Source organism: Cucumis melo, chromosome 4 (genome assembly GCF_025177605.1).
Source record: "Cucumis melo cultivar AY chromosome 4, USDA_Cmelo_AY_1.0, whole genome shotgun sequence".
NCBI lineage: Eukaryota > Viridiplantae > Streptophyta > Magnoliopsida > Cucurbitales > Cucurbitaceae > Cucumis > Cucumis melo.
The window spans coordinates 30,235,512-30,260,887 of NC_066860.1; the positions used below are offsets into that span (position 1 = coordinate 30,235,512).

The 25,376-nt window shown below is 33.5% G+C and overlaps 3 protein-coding genes across 6 annotated transcripts in view; all 3 read right to left on the minus strand.

Moving 5' to 3' along the window:
* Window positions 1-1,050: 1,050 nt before the first annotated feature.
* The window catches only part of LOC103486880 (pentatricopeptide repeat-containing protein At1g80270, mitochondrial-like), a 35,750-nt gene continuing 11,424 nt past the window's right edge, over window positions 1,051-25,376 (minus strand). The window contains exons 1-4 of one of the 4 annotated variants that reach the window (XM_051083971.1): window positions 21,311-21,479; window positions 20,422-20,965; window positions 18,854-19,830; window positions 1,051-1,636 (exon numbers count right to left, since the gene is read on the minus strand). In XM_051083971.1, coding sequence (XP_050939928.1) covers window positions 1,366-1,636; window positions 18,854-19,830; window positions 20,422-20,965; window positions 21,311-21,345 — 1,827 coding nt within the window. In that variant the 5' untranslated portion in view covers window positions 21,346-21,479 and the 3' untranslated portion in view covers window positions 1,051-1,365. Of the gene's footprint in view, window positions 2,614-3,201; window positions 3,701-4,398; window positions 4,564-18,434; window positions 19,831-20,421; window positions 20,966-21,310; window positions 21,502-25,376 lie in introns of those variants that run through there. The other 3 variants (XM_051083972.1, XM_051083970.1, XM_051083969.1) reach the window with 3 other exon arrangements.
* Window positions 6,411-9,889, minus strand: LOC127149086 (pentatricopeptide repeat-containing protein At1g80270, mitochondrial-like). Its single transcript, XM_051083968.1, has 3 exons — window positions 9,737-9,889; window positions 8,484-9,081; window positions 6,411-7,899 (listed from the first exon to the last, which is right to left on the minus strand). The coding sequence occupies exons 1-3, from the start codon at window positions 9,769-9,771 to the stop codon at window positions 6,652-6,654; spliced, it is 1,881 nt and encodes a 626-aa protein (XP_050939925.1). The 5' UTR covers window positions 9,772-9,889; the 3' UTR covers window positions 6,411-6,651.
* LOC107992295 (pentatricopeptide repeat-containing protein At1g80270, mitochondrial-like) lies at window positions 12,300-15,795 on the minus strand. The gene is made up of 3 exons (XM_051083967.1): window positions 15,641-15,795; window positions 14,388-14,985; window positions 12,300-13,763 (listed from the first exon to the last, which is right to left on the minus strand). Exons 1-3 carry the CDS (start codon window positions 15,673-15,675, stop codon window positions 12,516-12,518), a joined length of 1,881 nt encoding a protein of 626 aa, XP_050939924.1. The 5' UTR covers window positions 15,676-15,795; the 3' UTR covers window positions 12,300-12,515.

Below are 25,376 nucleotides of genomic sequence, written 5' to 3' on the forward strand. Positions count from 1 at the left end.
TTGATGAACTTCTTTTAACTTCACCTATAGATGATATTCTTTGTTTTTTAGGTCTTCGGGTTGAACATTTAGAGCATTTGAAAACAGAAGGTAGTGCTATGATGTAATCATCTACAACCCTCCAATTTGAATAAACTACAATAGGTTGATCACAATTCTTATATGTTGACGACAACATGCTTGAATAATAATAATAAGATTACATAAGAATAAACATCCACGTTAAGTATTTAAAGAACAATCATCTCATGAGAATGTGAAATTTCATAGAAATTCCATACTCGACAACTGCAAGATCCCAGGTTGAGTTTCATTATGAATTGTTTATCACATTCTATTACTCTGCATTTAATGTTGTTAAGTAAGAATGAAAAAGCAAAGCAACATTTACAAATATACTATCATTATTGTAATAAACATATATTGGTGTTTATCAGGTCTAATCACTAATAGACACTAATATCAGTTTTATCAATATTTAGCATTCTTTTATCAATTTCATATATCTAAAAAAAAAGATAAAAAAGAATAAAGAACTCATACGACTTCAGCACAAGGAGTCAAAACTATTTTCATTGACAAACTAGCTTTGCAATCCATCTCCAATTGCATTAAGTAAACTTGCAACGTGCATGTAAGTTTCTATTCTCTTTCGAAGTTGATCTTTTTCTAATTGATACTGTTTTATCACTATCTCAATGTCTATCATAGAAATTGAAAACACTATCTCAAATTATACCAAAATCTTCGCACCAACAAAAATTCAGAGAATAACATACACAATTAAACTCCAATAATTTAAATTCAACCAATAAAATATACAAAAGTGAATTTTTACAAGTTCCAAAAACTCAATAGCATTATAAAAAATTGAAGAAAAAGAGTATCTATTGTTATATCGTTATTTATTATTTATTAATGATAGACTAAGATAAACTAGATAGAAATTGATAACAAATCTTGAGACCAACAAATAAGAAACCAAATAAGAAAATATACAACTAAATTCCGATAGGTTGAATTCAACAAATAAAAAACCAGAGAAAAACATATACAAGTAAATTCCAATTATTTCCAATTTAGTTCAGTTCAATTTGGACTAATTTAAAGTAAAACCTAGAAGAAAAACATTATGAAAAATAACAATAAGTTCCAATTCACTACAGTTCAATTTGGTCTGAACTTAATAAAAGAAAAACTAAATAACATTATGAAAAACCTATAACAATTGAACAAGAAGAAGAAGAAGAAGGAAAACCAGCTCAAAGAGAATAACTAACAAGAAGATGAATGTGAAAATCGTGAAGAAGAATGAAGAAGAAGCCGATGAGAAGAATCCATTCCAAAACTAACAGGTTATGTTTTTCAGTCGAGCAAATCTGACACCGCTGTCTTTCTAAAAGGATCAACTTGAGCTAATTGTTCTGCCAAAGCTTTGTTTGGAAAAACTTTATCTGCCATCATTCTCTCTCTCATACCATAGGCCGTAGTCTTGGCGTTAACATATGCTCGTATTAGAGTTCCAAATTGGCCGAAACGAGCCATGAAACCCGATTGTCTCATCCTATGAAAGATTTTCTCTGCATTGTGAACATCACCCCTCCTTGCGTAGTGATCCATGAGAGTCATGTATGAGGTAAACAATGGCTTCATCCCGTATTGTTGAACAGCCTTAACCAAGAAAGAGTCTGCCTTTTCTACCTCCCCTGCTTCCGCATAGAGCTTCACAACTGCATCACATATCAACGGATCCATGCGGCAACCGCGCTCTGCCATCTGATTGACTAGTTCCTTGCCCTTTGTCAGCATCTTACTGTCTCCATAAACCTTCAGCATGGCATGATAGTGTCTTGTGGATAGCTTCGTCCATGTTTTTACAACTCTATTAAAAATACTCTCTGCTTCCGGTACATTCTTCAGCCTTCCCCAAGCAACAATGGCAGCCATACATTCTTCAATACGAGGATTTGCCTCACAGCTCTTCCAGAGCCTCCTCACTTCATCTTCCATTTGGAGTTCTCCATAAAGGGGAAGTAAAAGTCTGCGTGACCATTGAGAACCGTTGGAGTCGAATTCTTCCATCTCCTTTAAAACGGCCTTGGCTTTATCTTTATGCCCACCTGAAACATAGTGTTTAGCTAATATGGAAAGTGTATAAACATCAAGTTCAATTCCTTCATCCTTCATTTTATCAACAACTTGTTCCATCCCTCTCATGTCATTTGAAAGGCCTTTAGCATCTATTAAGGCAATGTAAGTAAACCGAGAAGGCTTGACATTTTCTTTCTCCATCAACAATAAAACATCGGCTATTTTCTTCTTGTCAATCCTCTTGTAAAGAACAAGCATCTGGTCGTAAGCAAATGTTGTCATTGGGAACTCAAGATCCTTCATTTTGTTGAATACTTCCTCCGCTTTTTTTACATTTTTGGCAACCACATAGTTAGCTAAAAGAGTTCGGTACACCGCCTCCCCTTGGAAGGACTTTGGGATTGTAGCAATGTAACTCTCTGCCTTATGGGGACCTTTTACCTTTGCAATCAAGTCAAGGCGAGAAGCATAATCTCTTTCATTAAATTCGAGTTGTCCCCTTGCTTCCAACCACTCTGAAAACTGTGAAACTCATACAGAAAAGCAAGCGATGAGTTCAAGAAATGACAAACGAATGTCTAAAAATAGGCGGAAATATTTACCACACGCTAGCTACAAAAATTTTCAGGGACAAAAATTGCATAACCATTTTCATGGCTGTCATGGCTTTTATAGGGCCAACAATATAAATTCCGATCCAAATAAACTAGGCAGTGGTTCTACTTCTGATTCTGCGAACCAAACGTCAAACCAACCAAAAATTTGGTAAGAGGCACCAGTACCATTTGAATGCTGAAGGCCAGTTCAACAATTTTTCGTACAAATATTGATAATGGTAGTTCTTAAGAACTGATCGAAGTATGCCGGTTTACTGATTAAAAGGCTAACAAATATATCTTGAAATCATTTTCTGCTGGTTAGACCTTAATACAATTGATTGTTGTACTTTTCAAGAATTGACCAACATTTCTATCCTGTAATAAATTATGTCAACTAATCACATAAACTTATATAGTGTTCCACAAACCCCGGGTGGAATGCGATAAATTACAAACCTCAAGTCACACAAATGAAAATCATTGCCAGAAAAGTAACATCCAGTCAATTTACCTGCAAAGCCTTCCCAAACATTTGACGTTTACGAAGACTGGTCATGGTCGAAGAGATATCATCCCGGCTTAGTTTGTTTCCTTCATTGACCCACTTATCAAGTGCACTAGCGACGGATAAAGCTGGAGCATTCCAAATAGCTTTGGTCAGCTCTGAAGGAGCCCATTTTGATCCAGATGTTAGTTCCTGTTCATTATCATCAGCGGCCTTACTATCTTCGAGTGGACTAGTGGTTGGAAATGTTTCATCAAGTTCGGAAAATCCATCTTCCACATCATCTTCCTCTCCACTGTTCTCAGCACCAGCTTGCGTAGACAGACCATGACTATTGATATAAATCCCAGAGGACGGCCACGTTGCAAGGTTATTTCTCTCAAAAGAAATGAATCTGTCGGATAAAGCAGCGGTGGTTCCAAAACCAGCTACATTTCCTTCCCAAAAATAAGGTACCTCTAGTTTGCCAAAGACATATGAAGTTCTTACTCTGTACCCATGATTCCTGAAAAGAGAACAAAAAGATCATACAGAGAGGGCCTGAAAAGTTAGAGGTATCATAGATTCCCCACCACAATATACACGTTCATGCATGTAGTATATCTATACAGAAATACAATCATACAAAAAACAAATCTTCGGATGATTGATATTGATTTAGTTCTGGAAACTGCCAGTAGAAATTTTCATGCCTAGAACATTTGTTTTTATAAGTTTTCATGTTTAGAACATTAGAATAAGAAGAAAAATGCCCAAATTATAAGGGTTTCTCATTTTCTTCTCAAGCTTCTTACATCCCAATTTCAATGTCTACGTTTTTCTATGATTCTAATTGCATCACTTGGACCAAGTTATCCATAGGAAAAAAAAAAAAAGAGGAAAATATCGATCAGAAGCAAGAAAGAATTCTGTTAAAGAAAACAGAAAAGGAACTCAAAGTTAACTACAAGAACAGAACAGAACACGCAGAACTCTTTACTTCATTTCCTTCTTTAATTAGCAACGGAAAGTTGATCAGAAGCAGGCAAGAAGATTTTTGATACATAGAGCCAATGAAAACGAAAACCCATGAAAGGAATTCAAAAGTTAACAGCCAAAAACGAGATTCAAAGTTTTTATCTTGAATGAAGTAAGTAAGGTAGAGAAACAGAGTGGTGTAGTGTGAAGAAAAGGGGAATAGATAAAGGAGGAGGGGAAGAATACCTGAGAGGAGTAGAAGCTCGACGAAGAGCCCACATGGTGAGATGATATCGGGAGTGAATAACTCAGAAGACTTCAACAATGGAAGCGAGAGTGAGAGATGAGTATTAGTGACAGTGGCTGGAGTTAGTTCTTAAACCCTAAAGCCTCTTATCTAAATGACGAAAATACCATTGTAGAACTTTGGCCTTTTCCATTTTTTTAGAATTTATAATTCTTTATAATTTTTTCTTTAAACTTTACAAAATTTTTGTAGTTTGTAAAAAGAAAAAAAATACTTTAAGACTTAAAGAAAATAAAAAACACTCATCGTTAGTGTTTGGAAACATTTTCAAGATATACATTTACTTTAATATATAAATATGATGGTTGATACTCGATTCAAAAAATATTTTTGAATTTTCAGAAATTGTATGAGTACTCTTAATTCTATGATTTTTTGTTTTTTTGTTTTTTTTTTCTTTTTTGCCATTTTATAATTCAATATTTAATTATTTGATTACTGTATTGGTAATTATAAATCATTTTTTATATATATTATAAAATAAAAAGACTACCCAATTTCTTTTTAGTTTTCTTTTTAAGAAAAACAATTTAAATTTTAGTTTTCGTTAGCAAAAATCCTCCATGCCTACGTCAATACTGATTATAGGATTTGAAGTTTTCATTTCATCTTGTACTTGTTGCCTTTCGATGTTTTTGTCGGATACCCTTATCTGATTCCCCATAATATTTCTTTTTGATAAATAACAATAACAGTAAAACTTCCGTATAACCCAATACAATTTTTTTTGTTATCTTAGATTCCATTTTCTTGATCGATTGATTTATTTTTATTTTTTCTAGATAGATCGAGTTTATGATCAATTAGATGGGATGAGTTTGAAGAAACAATAGATAGATACACGTAGAAGGTAGAAATTTGAAAATAAAATTAAAAAAAAATATGTTTTTATAGGACTGAAATATTTTTGAAAAATATCCTGAATTGAAATCAGTTATGGTTTTAAAGAGTAAGAATATTACATTTTTAAAGGTAATAATATTAATGAAAATTTTAAAAGTAATTCTAATAATTTAAAAAATCACCCGTGAGTGATTGAATTTAATCACTAAATTGCGATGTTTTGGGCATTAGGTACACAAATTTCCTCTCAATTTCAATAATCATTGTCTAGTGACATTTTTTATATATAACAAAATGATCAAATTTGTATGTAAATTACTGTATCTTACCATATTTAAAGATATCTAGTTTGCCGTATAAATTAATATCTGAAATTTGTTAGGATATATTTGGAAGTTATTTTGAGATTGTCAAAATCGTTTTTTCTCTTACCAAAATCACTTTTAAAAATAAAGATGTTTGATATGAACTAAAATTGATCGTAGAAACTAAGTGATAGGTACTTTTTTGTTAAGTAATTTCCGGTCAATCAATTTCAAAATAATTATCTAATTAAGTTTAATTCAATTTTTGTTTAAAATATTGTTAATTAGCCATTTAAGAATTGAAATATGTCTGATTAGCGATTCCTTTTTAAATTTTAAATATTGATACAAAAGATAGCCGAACTGTCATTAAATTGTAAATAAAACAAATAACTATATATGTTTTAAATTTTCTTTCCATACCTATATATAAACATATATGAAGTAAAGAGAAATTGAATTCTATCATAATTATTTAATTAAATAATTAATTCTAAAATAAAATAAGCAAAATCAATTTAACAAAATAAATTATACAATAATTTTTTTTTTATTAAAATCAATACCCAGCTATAAATCCTAAACAGTTATTTATAAGATGATTTCAACGGAAGTAAAACATTTTGCTACGTGAAGCAGTGTGTTATAATCAAATTTCTTAATATAATCCTGTCTTGAAATATTCAAATTCACTTAAAATTTTCGATATCAAAACTTAAAGTTCATTAAAAACATTATTGTCAAAATTTCCGAAATCTCGACAACACAATCCAAAAAAGAAAAAAGCCAAAGCAGCCAGAAGATTTATCGAATGCATCTGACGAATTAAAGTTGGGAAACAAACAATAATAAACCATTTTTAGCTCCAAGGAAGAATTGGATAATAGAACATAGGAGCAACAGGATCTATTTTTCCAATTTCTTTGTCCTAAGAGCTATATACTTTCATCTAACAAATCGCATCCACCAGACAAATACATGACTCTAACCATAAATTTGAAATCTGGGGAGTTTATAAATACCAAAACTAACGGGTTATATCTCTCAATCAAGCAAATCGGACACTTCTGTCATCCTGAAAGGATCAACTTGAGCTAATTTTCCTGCCAAAGCTTTGTTTGGAAATATATTATCTACCATCATTCTCTCTCTCATACCATAGGCTGGAGCCTTAGCATTAACGTATGCCTGTACTAGAGTTTGAAATTGGGTGAATCGACCCATATAACCCAATCTTCTCATCCTATCAAAGATATTCTCAGCATTGGGAACATCTCCCCTACTTGCATAGTGATGCATGAGAGTCATGTATGTGGCAAACAATGGCTTCTTCTTGTTTTGCTGAACAGCCTTGACCAAGAAAGAGTCTGCCTTTTCTACCTCCCCTGCTTCCACATAGAACTTCACAACTGCATCCCATGTCAACGGATCCATGCGGCAACCACTCTCTGCCATCTGATTGACTAGTTCCTTGCCCTTCGTCAGCATCTTAGTTTGTCTATACACGTTCATCATGGTAGAATAGTGTCTTGCAGATAGCTTTTTCCCTGATTTTACAACTCTATCAAAAATTTTCTCTGCCTCCTGGACGTTCTTCAGCTTTCCCCAAGCAACAATGGCAGCCATACATTCTTCAATATGAGGATCTGACTCACAGATCTCCCAGAGCCTCCTCACTTCATCTTCCATTTCGAGTTCTCCATAACGGGGAAGTAAAATTCTGCATGGCCATCGAGAACCTTGTGAGTTAATTTCTTCCATCTGCTTTAAAGTGGCCTTGGCTTTGTCTTTAAGCCCAGCTGAAACATAGTGTTTAGCTAATAGGGCAAGTGTATCAAAATCAAGTTCAATTCCATCAGCCTTCATTGTATCAACAACTTGTTCCATCCCACTTATGTCATTAGAAAGGCCTTTAGCATCTATTAAGATTTTGTAAGTAAACCGAGAAGGCTTGACATTTTCTTTCTCCATCAACAACAAAATGTCGGCTATTTTCCTCTTGTCAGTCCTCCTGTAAAGAAGAAGCAATTGGCTGCAAGCAAACGCTGTGATGGGGAATTCAAGGTCCTTCATTTTGTTGAATACTTCTTCTGCTTTTTGTACATTGCTGGCAATCACACAGTTAGCCAAAAGAGTTCGGTATACTATCTCACCTTGGAAGGACTTGGGAATTTTAGCAAGGTAATTTTCTGCCATACGGAGACCTCGTAACTTTCCAATCAAGTCGAGCCGAGAAGCATAATCTTTGTCAGTAAAATTAAGTTTCCCACTTGCTTCCAACCACTCTGAAAACTGTAAAAGCCATACAGAAATGCCAGATATGAATTCGAGAAATGATGAACCAACGTCTAAAAATAGGAGAAAACATTTACCATATACAATAGCCATAAAAACCTTCAGCGTCTAAAATTGCATAACCATTCTTATACCAGTAATGAATTTTGGCCAACAATATATAATTTTGATCCAAATATACCGGTTCGGCAGTTAAACATCAAACTGACTAAAATTTCTGTAAGAGGCTCCGGCACCGTTTGAATGCTATAGGTCAGTACAACAGTTTTTTATACAAGTATTTGATGATGGTACTTCTTAGAAATTGATCTACATAATCGGGTTTACTGATTTGCCTAACATATGGATCTTCAGTGTCAAAAATTGCTTAACCATTTTATGCTTGTTAGACCATAATACTATAATTGATTATTGTACTTTATAAAATTTGATTAACATTTCTATCCCGAAATAAATTGTGTCCACTATCAAGTATGCTTCTATAGAGTCCCACATAACCCAAGTGAAATGAGATTAATTACAAACATCATGCCACATGAATGAATTTCAGTTCTTGAAAAGCAACATCAAAGTCAATTTACCTGCAAAGCCTTCCCAAACATCTGACGTTTACGAAGATAGAGCATGGCCAAAGAGATATCGGCCCGGCTTAGTTCTTTTCCTTCACTGACCCACTTATCAAGTGCACTAGCCACAGATAAACCTGGAGCTTTCCAAATAACATTGAAAAGTTCTGAAGGACCCCTTTTTGTAGATTTCTTTTCAGCAAGTCCAGTTTCTCCCTCAAGTAAATCCAGTTCATTTTGAGTCCCATCATCAACAGCATTGTCATCGTCGTCATCAATTTCTGATCCAGAAGTTAGTTCCTCTTCATTATCATCTGCTGCCTTACTATCTTCAAGTGGACTAGTGCTTGGAAGTGTTTCATCAAGTTCAGAAAATCCATCTTTCACATTATCTTCCTCTCCACTGTTCTCAGCACCAGCTTGTGTAGATAGACCATGACTACTAATATAAACCCCAGCGGATGGCCATGTTGCAAGGTTATTTCTCTCAAAAGAAATGAATCTGTCAGATAAAGCGGTGGTGGTTCCAAAACCAGCTACATTTCCTTCCCAAAAAAATGGTACCTCTAGTTTACCAAAGACATATGAAGTTCTTACTTTATACCCTTGATTCCTGAAAAGAGAACACAAAGAGATTTTACGGAGAGGGGTCTCAAAAGATGGAGGCATTATACCTTCCCCACCACCATATATAAACGTATGTGCATGTAGTACATGTATACAGAAGTAAATAAATACGAAAACAGTCGTTCGGATGATTGATAATGATTTATTTCAGGGAACTGCCATTTGAAAATTCCATGTTAAGAACATTAGAATAAGAAGAAGAATGTCCAAATTTACAAGGATTTCTTGTATTCTTCTCAATATTACAAGTTCTTACATCCCAATTCCAGTGTCTGCACTGATTCTAATTTCATCACTCGGACCAAGTTATCCGTAGGAGAAAAAACAAAACATCAATCAAAATCAAGCAAGCACCCGTTAAAGAAAACAGAAATGGAATGCAAAGGTAGCCACAAGAACAGAACGCATCACGCAGAACTCTTCATTTTCTTCTTTAATAAGCACCGGAAAGTCGACCAGAAGCAAGAAAGGAGATTGTAGATGCATAGTGTCATTGAAAAACCAAACACATGAAAGGAATTAAAAAGTTAACAGCCAAAAAGGAGATTTAAAATTTTGTCCTTGAATGAAGTATGTAAGGTAGAGAAACAGAGAGGTGAAGTGTGAGGAACAGGCGAATATATGAAGGAAGAGAAGCATACCTAAGAGGAGTAGAAGCTCTACGAAGAGCCCACATGGTGAGATGATATTAGCAGTGAGGAACTCAGAAGACCTCAATGATGGAAGAAAGAGTGAGAGATGAGTTGCAATGGCAGTGGCATTGTCGTTGTTCTTAAACCCTAAAACCTGTCATCTATTTGACAACAATACCCTTGTGGTGCTTAGACCTTTTGCATTTTTATTTTATTTCTTATACTTTATTTAATTTTGTTTAAACTATAAAAAATGCTCCTAAAATTTTAGAACTACGTAGTTTAAGTAAAAAAAATAAAAATAAAAAAAAATTAGACATAAAAAAAATATATATAAAAAAAACTAATAGTCAGTGTTTTGTTAGCTTTTTAATCGATTACATTTTGGTTAGGTGAAGTTTAAGGTTTCAAGTTTCAAAATAAATACTTTCGATCATGAAATTTAGGGTTATTTTCATTCGTGGTTGGAAAATATATTAATTTACTAATTTTTTTTGGATACTATGCTTTTCTCACCTCTCCCCTTTTCTCCTTCCATTTCCTTTTGTCTCCTACGTACTCTAGAGAGTGTAACCAATGGATGTCATCCCTCCTTATCACACCACCTTATCATTGATTCAATGACGTTGTTGTTTGTCGTAAATCACTGCCATCACAAGGCTAGATTTCAATCTTGACTTTTCAAGTTTCATTTATAGTCTCTAACGAAAAATAAGTGTAATTGATAGGAAATGAGAGAATACTTTAAATGATGAGATTTTTGAACCATTGATCTCCCGTAGCTTTGGCCAATTTCAAACTAGATGAGGGGATTGGAAAAGAAAATAAACAGTTGGAATTCTAGTACCGGGTTTATGGATGGATTTGGATTTGGGATACAACGACAAACCATGTTTAGATTTTGAATCAAATAATATTTGGTGAGAGGACTAACTATTTTAAGTAACTAAGTGGAAAAAACCAAATAATCCCAAATAGCGGTATAAAATTGGTAAACTTTTCATACAGCTCATTTGGCCATATCATATTTTCGCTAATAAACTAGGTCAAGTTAACTTAAAAACTATTTTCAAAACTTTGGAATTAAAATGTAGTTTTTCAAACTTCGCGATTAAAGTATAGTTTTTCAAACTTTAGGGACTAAAAATGTTAAATTAGAAACACTTCAAAATATATCTTTACTTTTAGTTTGTAAAAACAAATTGTTAATACTCTTCAAAAAAAAAATCTTCAAATTTCCAAAGTTACATTAATACTCTCACCCATACTAGAAAAAAAAAATATTAAAAACTGCTCCTACCTTCACTTGGTATAGTGATTGATTTGTTTATGTTCGAAATTTTCAAAACAAATGTTATAAATTTATTTTGTCCTTGTGATTTTCCCTCATTTTTTTCGATTCGCACAAATTTCATCACAATTAAATATAATCCAAAACTTCCAATTCAAATATAGAATCTCACAAAATTTCAAAAATCAAAATCTCATAAATTATATAAATTTATGTTCTGAGATCTCCTTAGTGCTTTTATTCTCTTTATTTTTGTTATAATCTGCATACATTAGTTGGAAGATTTTTTTTTCCTCTTTGTGAGATAAACAAATGTCAAACAAGTAAGAAGAAGAGGAACAAGGAGGAGAGCAAGAGTTTAGAACCCAAAAATAAAGAGAGAAAGAAAAGAAAAGTGTTAATTTTTTATACTAATTTAATTTTTTTAAAGTAATTCTAATAATTTAAAAAATTCACTGAATAACCATCGGCTTTTCATGTATTGAGCATTACATTGACAAGGACACTTTCTATATATAACAAAATGTCAATGAATTTATAAATATATAACAAAATGTCAAGGACACTTTCCGAAGGACTATTCAACCTATTTGAGTTTGAGCGTCTGAACTTTTTTTATGGTTTTCTTCTTTCAGACGGAAAGAGTCATCCACTCTTATGTGCAATTCCATAAGGCCTTCCCCGACTCAGGACAGAAGCTTCTGACCACCCCCTACCCCTTGTTCATTGAGGCGGGACAGCAGCGGACTCTTCCTCTTATGCTATGCACAGTTCTATTCTAGCTTTCCTAAACAACAGAGAATTGTGATAGCATATATATAATGTTTTATCATTTTGTTTTTTTGCCATATATAAAAATATTTATAGTAGTTTAGCCTTTTAAAATTGATCCTGTGTCTTTTTTTCAACTAACATAACAATTTTCGTGGACATATTGAAAATTGTGCTAATTTACTCTACCATATTATTTATAGTATATAATATATTTATATCCTTTTTGAAATATACGACCACACATTCTAATTAATTTTATAGGACTACCTGCAAATCGTAGTAAATTAGTTCCTATACGACGACCATGAGTGATTTATCAACTTAAAGGCTTCTTGATATAATACTGTCTTTAATTTTTCAAATTCGCAAAACTTGACTTAGTTCAAAATATGAAAATAATATTGTCAAAATTCCCAAATTTGGATACCACAAATCTGAAAACAAAACTTCCTGTAAGACATTTGTTGAATCCATTTGACGAATTAAAGTTGGAGGACGTAGAGCATCTGGAAAATCAAAGTTCTACTTCTAAAAAAGAATTGGATAATAGGAACTAATTAACACAGGGCACCAGGATTCAATTCCGAAATTTCTTTTTCCTAAGAGCCATATACTTTCATCTAATAAATCGCAGCCACCAGATCATAGAACAAAGACCTGATTGTAACATCAAGTTGAAAATGTAGGGTGTTGATACATTCCAAAACTAACCGGTTATGTTTCTCAATCAAGCAAATCTGACACCGCTGTCTCCCTAAAAGCATCAACTTTAGCTAATTGTCCGGCCAAAGCTTTGTTTGGAAAAACCATACGTGCCATCATTCTGTCTCTCATACCGTAGGCCGGAGTCTTGGCGTTAACATATGCCTGTATGAGAGTTCCAAAATGGCTGAAACGAGGCAGGTAACCCGATTGTATCATCTTATCAAAGATCTTCTCTGCATTGTGAACATCACCCCTCTTTGCGTAGTGATCCATGAGAGTCCGGTATGAGATAAACAATGGCTTCATCCTGTATTTTTTAGCAGCCTTAACCAAGAAAGAGTCTGCCTTTTCTACCTCCCCTGCTTCCACATAGAGCTTCACGACTGCATCACAAATCAACGGATCCATGGGGCAACCGCTCTCTGCCATCTGATTGACTAGTTCCTTGCCCTTCGTCAGCATCTTATTGTCTCCATAAACATACATCATGGTAGAATAGTGTCTTGTGGATAGCTTCTTCCATGTTTTTACAACTCTATCAAAAACTTTTTCTGCTTCCTGGACGTTCCTCAGCTTTCCCCAAGCAATAATGGCAGCCATACATTCTTCAATACGAGGATTTTCCTCACAGATCTTCCAGACCCTCCTCACATCATCTTCCATTTGGAGTTTTCCATAAAGGGGAAGTAAAATTCTGCATGGCCTTCGAGAACCTTTGGAGTTAATTTCTTCTATCTCCTTTAAAATGGCCTTGGCTTTGTCTTTAAGACCACCTGAAACATAGTGTTCAGCTAATAGGGAAAGTGTATCAACATCAACTTCAATTCCTTCAGCCTTCATTGAATCAAAAACTTGTTCCATCCCACTTATGTCATTAGAAAGGCCTTTAGCATCTATTAAAACTTTGTAAGTAAACAGAGAAGGCTTGACATTATCTTTCTCCATCAACAATAAAACATCGGCTATTTTCCTCTTGTCAATCCTCTTGTAAAGAATAAGCATCTGGTTGTAAGGAAATGGTGTCATTGGGAATTCAAGGTCCTTCATTTTGTTGAATACTCCCTCCGCTTTTTTTACATTGCTGGCAATCACACAGTTAGCCAAAAGAGTTCGGTATATCACCTCCCCCTGGAAGGACTGTGGAATCTTAGCAATGTAACTCTCTGCCTTACGGAGATCTTGTACCTTTGCAATCAAGTCAAGACGAGAAGCATAATTTCTTTCATTAAATTCCATCTGTCCGCTTGCTTCCAACCACTCCGAAAACTGTAAAACTCGTACACAAATGCAAGCGATGAGTTCAAAAAATAACAAACGGATGTCTAAAAATAGGGGGAAATATTTACAACACACTAGCTACAAAAAAATTCAGTGACTTTAAATTGCATAACCATTTTCCTGTCTGTCGTGGCTTTTATAGGGCCAACAATATATAAAAGCCGATCCAATTAAACTGGCAGCAGTTCCACTTCCAATTCTGCTCAACCGAACATCAAACCAACCAAAAATTTGCTAAGAGGCACCAGTACCATTTGAATGCTGAAGGCCAGCTCCACAATTTTTCGTACAATTATTTGATAACGGTAGTTCTAAACAACTGATCTAAGTACGCAGGTTCACTGATTAAAAGGCCAACAAACACCTCTTGAAAACATTTTCTGTTGTTTAGACCTTTTTACAATCGGTTGTTGTACTTTTTAAGAATTGACCAATATTACAATTTATTGTTGTACTTTTTAAGAATTGACCAACATTTCAATGTTGTAATAAATTGTGTCAACTAATCACATAAACTTATATAGTCTTCCACAAACCCAGGTGGAATGAGATAAATTACAAACCTCAAGTCACGCAAATGAAATTCATTGCCAAAAAAGTAACATCCAGTACCTGCAAAGCCTTTCCAAACATCCGACGTTTACGAAGATTGAGCATGGCCAGAGAGATATCGGCCCGCCTTAGTACTTTTCCATCACTGACCCACTTATCAAGTGCACTAGCCACAGATAAACCTGGAGCTTTCCAAATAACATTGAAAAGTTCAAAAGAACCCCTTTTTGTAGATTTCTTTTCAGCAAGTCCAGTTTCTCTCTCAAGTAAATACAGTTCATTTTGAGTCCCATCATCAACAGCATTGTCATCGTCGTCATCAATTTCTGATCCAGAAGTTAGTTCCTCTTCATTATCATCTGCTGCCTTCCTATCTTCAAGTGGACTAGTGCTTGGAAGTGTTTCATCAAGTTCGGAAAATCCATCTTTCACATTATCTTCCTCTCCACTGTTCTCAGCACCAGCTTGTGTAGATAGACCATGACTACTAATATAAACCCCAGCGGATGGCCATGTTGCAAGGTTATTTCTCTCAAAAGAAATGAATCTGTCAGATAAAGCGGTGGTGGTTCCAAAACCAGCTACATTTCCTTCCCAAAAAAATGGTACCTCTAGTTTACCAAAGACATATGAAGTTCTTACTTTATACCCTTGATTCCTGAAAAGAGAACACAAAGAGATTTTACGGAGAGGGGTCTCAAAAGATGGAGGCATTATACCTTCCCCACCACCATATATAAACGTATGTGCATGTAGTACATGTATACAGAAGTAAATAAATACGAAAACAGTCGTTCGGATGATTGATAATGATTTATTTCAGGGAACTGCCATTTGAAAATTCCATGTTAAGAACATTAGAATAAGAAGAAGAATGTCCAAATTTACAAGGATTTCTTGTATTCTTCTCAATATTACAAGTTCTTACATCCCAATTCCAGTGTCTGCACTGATTCTAATTTCATCACTCGGACCAAGTTATCCGTAGGAGAAAAAACAAAACATCAATCAAAATCAAGCAAGAACCCGTTAAAGAAAACAGAAATGGAATGCAAAGGTAGCCACAAGAACAGAACGCATCACGCAGAACTCTTCATTTTCTTCTTTAATAAGCACCGGAAAGTCGACTAGAAGCAAGAAAGGAGATTGTAGATGCATAGTGTCATTGAAAAACCAAACACATGAAAGGAATTAAAAAGTTAACAGCCAAAAAGGAGATTCAAAATTTTGTCCTTGAATGAAGTATGTAAGGTAGAGAAACAGAGAGGTGAAGTGTGAGGAACAAGCGAATATATGAAGGAAGAGAAGCATACCTAAGAGGAGTAGAAGCTCTACGAAGAGCCCACATGGTGAGATGATATTAGCAGTGAGGAACTCAGAAGACCTCAATGATGGAAGAAAGAGTGAGAGATGAGTTGCAATGGCAGTGGCATTGTCGTTGTTCTTAAACCCTAAAACCTGTCATCTATTTGACAACAATACCCTTGTGGTGCTTAGACCTTTTGCATTTTTATTTTATTTCTTATACTTTATTTAATTTTGTTTAAACTATAAAAAATGCTCCTAAAATTTTAAAACTATGTAGTTTAAGTAAAAAAAAAAAATTAGACTTAAATATATATATATATATATATATATATGTGTGTGTGTGTAAATACTAATAGTTCAGTGTTTTGTTAGTTTTTTAATTGTTTTAAAAAATTATATTTAATCTAGAATTTCATTTTTGTTTAGTAAAGTTTGAGGTTTAAAGTTTCAAAATAAATACTTTCGTTCATGAGACTTAGGTCTATTTTCACCCGTAAAGTTTTGGGTACTATGCTTTTCTCTCATTTTCCCTTTTACTCCTTCCTCTTCCTTTTGCCTCCTATGTACTCCAGAGAGCGTAAGCAATGGATGTCATCCTTCCTTATCGCCCCACCTTATCGTTGATTCAGTGACGTTGTTGTCGTCGTCGTTGTTTTTCGTAAATCACTGTCATCACGATGCTGGATTTTAATCTTGACTTCAAGTTTCATTTATAGTCTATAATGGAAAATAGGTGTAATTGATAGGAAATGAGAGAATACTTTAAATGATGAGATTTTGAACTATTGATCTCCCGTAGATTTGGCCAATTTGAAATTAGATGAGGGCATTGAAAAATAAAATACGGTTGGAATTCGAGTACCGGTTTTATGGATGGGTTGGGATTTGAGATACAGCGACAAAACATATTTAGATTTTCAATCGAATAATATTTGATGAGAGGACCAAGTATTTTAAGTAGCTAAGTGGAAAAAACCAAATAATCTCAAATAGCAGTATAAAATTGGTAAACTTTTCCACCTAGCTCATTTGGCCATGTCATTTTTTCGCTAGTATAATGGTCAAGTTAACTTAAAAATTATTTAAAACCATTTTTAAAAGGGGCCATTTGGCTTAAGGGTTATTACTATTAGGTTGAGTTATGGTAATATTTGCCCCAAACAAGGATTGGGTTATCATAACCTTTGTTTTAGGGTTATCATAACCTCTTTTCCCTCTTTCTCCTTCTTCTTAAACCGTTTTCAACTCCCCGTAACTTTATCTCTCCAATTCCTCCATAAAACTACCTTTTTAAATCATTTCTCCAAACACATCTTATCATAAACTACCTTTTTAAACTTCTCCTCCAAACACATGTTATGATAAACCGTTTATCATAACACTAGTTTTAGCACAACACTAACCCTCCATAACCCAATCTTTTTCCCAAACGGCTTCTTAAGATTAAAGTGTAGTTTTTTGAACTTTGAGATTTAAAGTGTAGTTTTTTAAACTTCAAGGGCCAAAAGTGTTTAAATTATATAAACACTTCAAAATATAACTTTCCTTTTAGCTTGTAAAATCAAATTGTTAATACTCTAAAAAAAATCTTCAAATTTCAAAAGTTGCATTAATACTCTCACCCTTACTAGAAAATATATATATATATATATATATATATATATATATATATATATATATATATATATATATATATATATATATTAAAAACTGCTCCTACAATACCAATGGTGATGGATTTGTTTGCGTAAGAAAAACTAACATTTTCAAAACAAAAGTTATAAATTTATTTTGTCCTTTTGATTTTTCCCCATTGTTTCGATTCACACCAATTTTATCACAAATAAATGCAATCCAAAAACTTCAAATTCAAACGCAAAATCTCACCAAATTTCAAAATCAAAACCTACTAAATTATATAAATTTATGTTCTGAGATCTCCTTAGTGCTTTTGTTCTATTTATTTTTGTTATAATCTGCATAGATGTTGGAAGATTTTTTTTTCTCTTTGTGCGATAAACAAATGTCAAACAAGTAAGAAGAAGAGGAACAAGGAGCAGAGCAACAGTTTAGAACCAAAAAATAAAGAAAGAAAGAAAAGAAAAGTGTTAATTTTTGAGAAGGTAGTGACTGATACTAATTTAAATTTCTAAAGTAATTTTAATAATTTCAAAAATTCACTGAATAACCATTGGCTTTTCACGTATTGAGCTTTACATTGACAAGGACACTTTCCATATATAAAAAAAGTCAATTAATTTATAAATACAGAAAATTGGCAAAAAAAAAAAAAAAAAGGTTTTATAATTTTGTTTTTTTGCCATATCTAAAAATATTTACAATAGTTTTGCCTTCAAATATTTTTTTCAACTATCATAAACAGGGTGCGAACATATTGAAAATTGTACTAATTTATTCTACCATATTATTTATAATATATAATATATTTATATCCCTTGTTGTATATGGATGCCTAGACCACACACACCCCGATAATCTCTTAGGACTGCCTGCAACTAGGTGACCACCATGAATGATTTCTTAACTTAAGACTTCTTGATATAATACTGTCTTCAAATTTTAAAACTGGCAAAACTTGACTGGGTTGAAAATATGAAATCAACATTGTCAAAATTCCCAAATTTGGATACCACAATCAGAAAACAAAGCTTCCAGTAAGACATTTGTTGAATCCATTTGACGAATTAAAGTTGGAGGACGTAGAGCATCTGGAAAATCAAAGTTCTACTTCTAAAAAAGAATTGGATAATAGGAACTAATTAACACAGGGCACCAGGATTCAATTCCGAAATTTCTTTTTCCTAAGAGCCATATACTTTCATCTAATAAATCGCAGCCACCAGATCATAGAACAAAGACCTGATTTGTAACATAAAGTTGAAAATGTAGGGTGTTGATACATTCCAAAACTAACCGGTTATGTTTCTCAATCAAGCAAATCTGACACCGCTGTCTTCCTAAAAGCATCAACTTGAGCTAATTGTCCGGCCAAAGCTTTGTTTGGAAAAACCTTATGTGCCATCATTCTGTCTCTCATACCGTAGGCCGGAGTCTTGGCGTTAACATATGCCTGTATGAGAGTTCCAAATTGGCTGAAACGAGGCAGGTAACCCGATTGTATCATCTTCTCAAAGATTTTTTCTGCATTGTGAACATCACCCCTCCTTGCGTAGTGATCGATGAGAGTCCTGTACGAGTTAAACAATGGCTTCATCCCGAATTTTTTAGCAGCCTTAACCAAGAAAGAGTCTGCCTTTTCTACCTCCCCTGCTTCCACATAGAGCTTCACAACTGCATCCCATGTAAACGGATCCATGCTGCAACCCCTCTCTGCCATCTGATTGACTAGTTCCTTGCCCTTCGTCAGCATCTTATTGTCTCCATAAACATTCATCATGGTAGAATAGTGTTTTGTGGATAGCTTCTTCCATGTTTTTACAACTCTATCAAAAACTTTTTCTGCTTCCTGGACGTTCCTCAGCTTTCCCCAAGCAGTAATGGCAGCCATACATTCTTCAATACGAGGATTTTCCTCACAGATTTTCCAGACCCTCCTCACATCATCTTCCATTTGGAGTTCTCCATAAAGGGGAAGTAAAATTCTGCATGGCCATCGAGAACCTTTCGAGTTAATTTCTTCCATATCCTTTAAAATGGCCTTGGCTTTGTCTTTAAGACCACCTGAAACATAGTGTTTAGCTAATAGGGAAAGTGTACCAACATCAACTTCAATTCCATCGGCCTTCATTGAATCAACAACTTGTTCCATCCCACTTATATCATTAGAAAGGCCTTTAGCATCTATTAAAATTTTGTAAGTAAACGGAGAAGGCTTGACATTTTCTTTCTCCATCAACAATAAAACATCGGCTATTTTCCTCTTGTCAATCCTCTTGTAAAGAATAAGCATCTGGTTGTAAGGATATGGTGTCATTGGGAATTCAAGGTCCTTCATTTTGTTGAACACTTCCTCCGCTTTTTTTACATTGTTGGCAATCACATAGTTAGCTAAAAGGGTTTGGTATATCACCTCCCCCTGGAAGGACTCTGGGATTTTAGCAATGTAACTCTCTGCCTTATCGAGACCTTGTACCCTTGCAATCAAGTCAAGACGAGAAGCATAATCTCTTTCATTAAATTCGAGCTGTCCGCTTGCTTCCAACCACTCCGAAAACTGTAAAACTCATACACAAATGCAAGCGATGAGTTCAAGAAATAACAAACGGATGTCTAAAAATAGGGGGAAATATTTACAACACACTAGCTACAAAAAATTTCAGTGACTTTAAATTGCATAACCATTTTCCTGTCTGTCATGGCTTTTATAGGGCCAACAATATATAAATGCCGATCCAAATAAACTGGCAGCAGTTCCACTTCCAATTCTGCTCAACCGAACATCAAACCAACTGAAATTTTGCTAAGAGGCACCAGTACCATTTGAATACTGAAGGCCAGCTCCACAATTTTTCGTACAACTATTTGATAATGGTAGTTCTTAAGAACTGATCTACATACGCAGGTTACTGATTAAAAGGCCAACAAACACATCTCGAGAACTTTTTCTGCTGGTTAGACCTTTTTACAATCGATTGTTGTACTTTTTAAGAATTGACCAATATTTCAATGTTGTAATAAATTGTGTCAACTAATCACATAAACTTATATAGTGTTCCACAAATCCCAGGTGGAATGAGATAAATTACAAACCTCTAGTCATGCAAATAAAATTCATTGCCAGAAAAGTAACATCCAGTCAATTTACCTGCAAAGCCTTCCCAAACATTCGACGTCTACGAAGACTGGTCAGGGTCGAAGAGATATCATCCCGGCTTAGTTCGTTTCCTTCACTGACCCACTTATCAAGTGCACTACCGACAGATAAAGCTGGAGCATTCCAAATAGCTTTGGTCAGCTCTGAAGGAGCCCTTTTTCTAGATATCTTTTCAGCAAGTCCAGTTTCTCCCTCCGGTAAATCCAGTTCATTTTGAGTCCCATCATCAACAACATTCTCATCGTCGTCAGAAATTTCTGATCTAGTGGTTGGATGTGTTTCATCAAGTTCGGAAAATCCATCTTCCATATTAACTTCCTCTCCACTGTTCTCAGCACCAGCTTGTGTAGACAGACCATGACTACTGATACAAATCCCAGAGGACGGCCATGTTGCAAGGTTATTTCTCTCAAAAGAAATGAATCTGTCGGATAAAGTAGCGGTGGTTCCAAAACCAGCTATATTTCCTTCCCCAAAATATGGTACCTCTAGTTTGCCAAAGACAAATGAAGTTCTTACTCTATACCCATGATTCCTGAAAAGAGAACAAAAAGATCATACAGAGAGGGCCTGAAAAGTTAGAGGTATCATAGATTCCCCACCACAATATACACGTTCATGCATGTAGTATATCTACCGAAGTACAATCATACAAAAAACAGTCCTTCGGATGATTGATAATGATTTAGTTCTGGAAACTGCCAGTAGAAATTTTCATGCCTAGAACATTTGTTTTTATAAGGTTTCATGTTTAGAACATTAGAATAAGAAGAAAAATGCTCAAATTATAAGGGTTTCTCATTTTCTTCTCAAGCTTCTTACAACATGGTGGTGTAGTGTAAAGAAAAGGGGAATAGATAAAGGAGGAGGAGAAGAATACCTGAGAGGAGTAGAAGCTCTACGAAGAGCCCACATGGTGAGATGATATCGGGAGTGAATAACTCAGAAAAGCTCAACAATGGAAGCGAGAGTGGGTAATGAGAGCGGCTTCGAGTTTGTTCTTAAACCCTAAAACCTCTCACGCATCTAATTGACGAAAATACCATCGCAAAACTTTGCCCTTCTGCATTTTTTTTTTTAGAATTCCTTTGTGTTTTCTTTTTGGAATTTTGTTTGATCAATAAAAACGAAGAGTTGAGGTAATTAAATTGAAGTTATTTGTCTAAGTTGACATAAATATAGCCCTACAAAAATGTCAATGGATGGAAATAACATAAACCCCTTCGATCGTTGATGAACTAGATAAGACCTGGTTTTTTTAACCCACCCAACCTAACTCAAGCTCTCTTAAATTACTCGAGTTTGTCAAACACTTTTGAGTATTTTAAAATATACTTCCATTAGAAACATTTCTAAATCTACTTTTACTTTAATATATCCTTATGCTTAATATATCATTTTTGAACGATTCTATCCCTGTCAAATTTTAAATTTACTCTATTTTAAGTTATTGTTTTAAATTTATAAAAAAGTCACTCACATATTATCATTTTTTTGGATTAATGTCAATCTTAAATTATTGTCATTTAATTTACTTTATAACCTCACACCTCTTCTTATGTTGTTTGTAATAAATAATCGTTGTAATTTACCATTTCAATGTTTGTTTCATTATAATACAATTATAGACAAATATAATTTTTATAATAAATAAGGAAGGGAGAAAGTCACCCACATATTACCAAGTAAACAATCATTACTTGGATAAATAACGTTTTTAAAACATTTAACATTATTTGTAACCATTCACTCAAACAAAATAGGTTCGGTTTTTTAAATTACAATCGTCAAATCAATATTAATAAATTAAAGTGATCATACAAAATTATAATTAATTTAAATAATTTCACCATTTTCACTTAATTTGAAATAGAAATGTAACTCAATTGTAATTGAAGAGTTGAAAACATCCTATACAATTTTTAATGAGTATAATAGTATAATGTAATGTTTAAATTTTTTAAAATAATTATTTAATTTAAATGGATCAAAATAATATATATTAATCTTTATTAAATTATAGAATAAATCTAAATTATCCAAGGAAAATTGTCGTATATACTTTACAAAATATATATATATAACAAAAAAAAATTAAATGGTACAATGAGTTTGATGGATTTTGGTATATTTGGTAAATAGTTTCAATATTTTGATATTTTTTTAAAATGTCTTATTATTCAAAACTTTATGTATTTAAAAAATAAAAAGACACACCTGCGTTGCATGTAGTAAAAACACTAGTTAGCTTAAAATGTATGGCATGTTGTTCAATCGCAATGTTAACGAGGGAATTAAACTCTAAAAATTGAGTTAATTAACAATAGAAATAATACTTTTAATTTATCAATTAGTTTATGTTAACTCGTTTAATTAGTTATATGATTGATTTATATTTTCTTCAATCAAATATTTCATCTATCTTTGGAATATTCGTATGTTACTGTGTTGCTTTATTTTTGCCTAAAATAAAAAGAAAATGAAAAATGGAATATTTGGGAGGGAATTTCAATTCCAATAATTTTCTCCATTATAAATAGAGTTCGATGAATCAAAACTTAAAGCATACCAATCATTCCAAAGCTAGGAATTTGATCCAAAAAAAAAAAAAACCAATCAAAGTAGAAAGAGGAAAAAAAATGGGATCGATATCAAATTTTGTGGCATTATTGCCATTGTTGTTATTGTTGGTGTCTAATTCTAAAGCTCAATCTACGGGTGGTGTTTTTAATGTCACAACATACGATGCTAAACCTAATGCTGATATAACTACGGTATGAGTACTTTAGGTGGATGAACGATTTTAATTGATACAAATTAAAACATTTTAGTTATCAAATGAAATGATTTAATTTTACAGGCTTTGGCAAGTGCATGGAAGGAGGTATGTGCATCAACTACTCCAAGTAAAGTTTTTGGATTCCAAAAGGAAGATATGGATTAAGTCAATCCATCCTTAAAGGCCCTTGCATGTAAAAGTTCTATTGAACTACAAATCGAAGGGAAGAGATGGGTTCCTTTTGGAATATGTCGACCAATTGACAGTGTCAGGTACTGGAGTTTTGGTTGGTCAAGGAAAAGCAGGTTGGGAAAAGAATGATTATGATTTAAAGAAAAGATGCACCAAACTTCCCATGGTAATTGCATGCGTTAATTACAATAGGTTTATGTTTTTTAGCCTAATATTCTTACATATAATTTAACCACTACAGATTTTGTCAATCATCAAACGTGATTTAACTCAAGAATTCCTTTTTTTTTTTTCTTAATGATCAGAATTTGAAGTTGAATTTTATCACAAATTCAATAGTAAAGGACATAATGTCATTGGATAGCAAGAATTATCATATTAATCTTTTGGGTTGTAAGAATCTTACCTTTGACCACGTGACAATTACTACACCAGAGAACAGTCCCAACATCGATGGAACTCACATGAGTAGTTCAAAGGAGATTAACATTCTCAATACCAATATCACAGTCGGAGATAATTGTATATCGGTGGGAGATACCAACAAACAGATAGTTATTAGCAATATTACTTGCGAATCGGGGCATGGAATTAGCATAGGATATTTGGGAAAATAGCAAGGAAAAAAGTGGTAGGAGTGACGATGAAAAAATGTAAATTGGCCAGTACTACAAACGGTGTTCGAATCAAAACATGGCCAGATTCTGTTGGCACGTTCCCAACCACTGACATGCATTTTGAAGATATAGAAATGGTTAATGTGAGTAATCCTATCATTATAGACCAAGAATATTGTCCATGGAACCAATGCAACCGAAAGGTACATCTAAAATTAGGCCTCCTTAGTTTTGAACTTATTAATTAACTCAAAAGACATCAATAATATTATTGTTTGAGTTATGTATTTTTATTATGTTTTCTTTGTTTGTTCAGGTTCCATAAAAAATTAAGATCAACAAAGTAAGCTTCAAGGATATCACATACACTTCTGTAACTCCGACTGCAGTCAAACTTGTTTGCAGTACAAGTAAATCCATGTGAGGGTCGAGTGGAAGTTGTTGATATTGGCCTCACTTATAGTGAAAGTGAAGGTCAAATTAAGTCGCAGTATGCAAATGTGAAACTCGCCATTTTAACAAAACAAAATCCCTCAATCTGTGGTGAACCTGCACCAGCTGATGGTCCATCAACCGATTGAAGTTTTATAGATGAGACAAATGTTTCAAATCATTTGAACTATTCTTTAATTTTAATAGCATATTTTTGTTTTACCCTAAAAACACTTATTGGACAAGTTTGATCGCATGCATTTAGTGATTATAGGCATGCTCACAATAATTATATTACAATTGTTCGAAGAGAAATAGTAGTTGTTTGAGTCTCGATATAGTCGAAGACTTTTTTATTAAGTACAACACACCAAAGCAATTTTTCTACAAAATTTTGTTTGTATTTTCTTTATTTCGCCACTACAACTATATATACACACGTACATATAGAACTATTTTAAATGACGAAACTGTTAAAAATAACTACATAAGATAGAGCAAATTTTAGATTCTATCAAAAATAGATATTGATAGAAGTGATCACTCTCTATCAATATCACTTATCACTTATATATATAATTCTCCGCAACACTCTACGGTATAACCTAATTAAAAGTAAAAAAGAAAAAAAAAATTGTTTTCCTTTGGTCCAAATCTTATATTTGTTTTTCTTGAGCTATATTCAGTTTTGATTTTTATACTTCCAAGTTTTGTATTTGACTTGGAATTTTCATACATAGTGTTAAAATATTGTGTGCGTACAAAATCAGAAAAAATTTATTTAAATGACAAAATTGTTGAAAACATTTACAAATATAAAAAAAATATTACAACTTATTTATTATAGACATCGATAGATTATCATATGTGTCTATCCACTGATAAACAAAGATAGTAGTCTCAGTCCAACGATGAACCTATTGTGA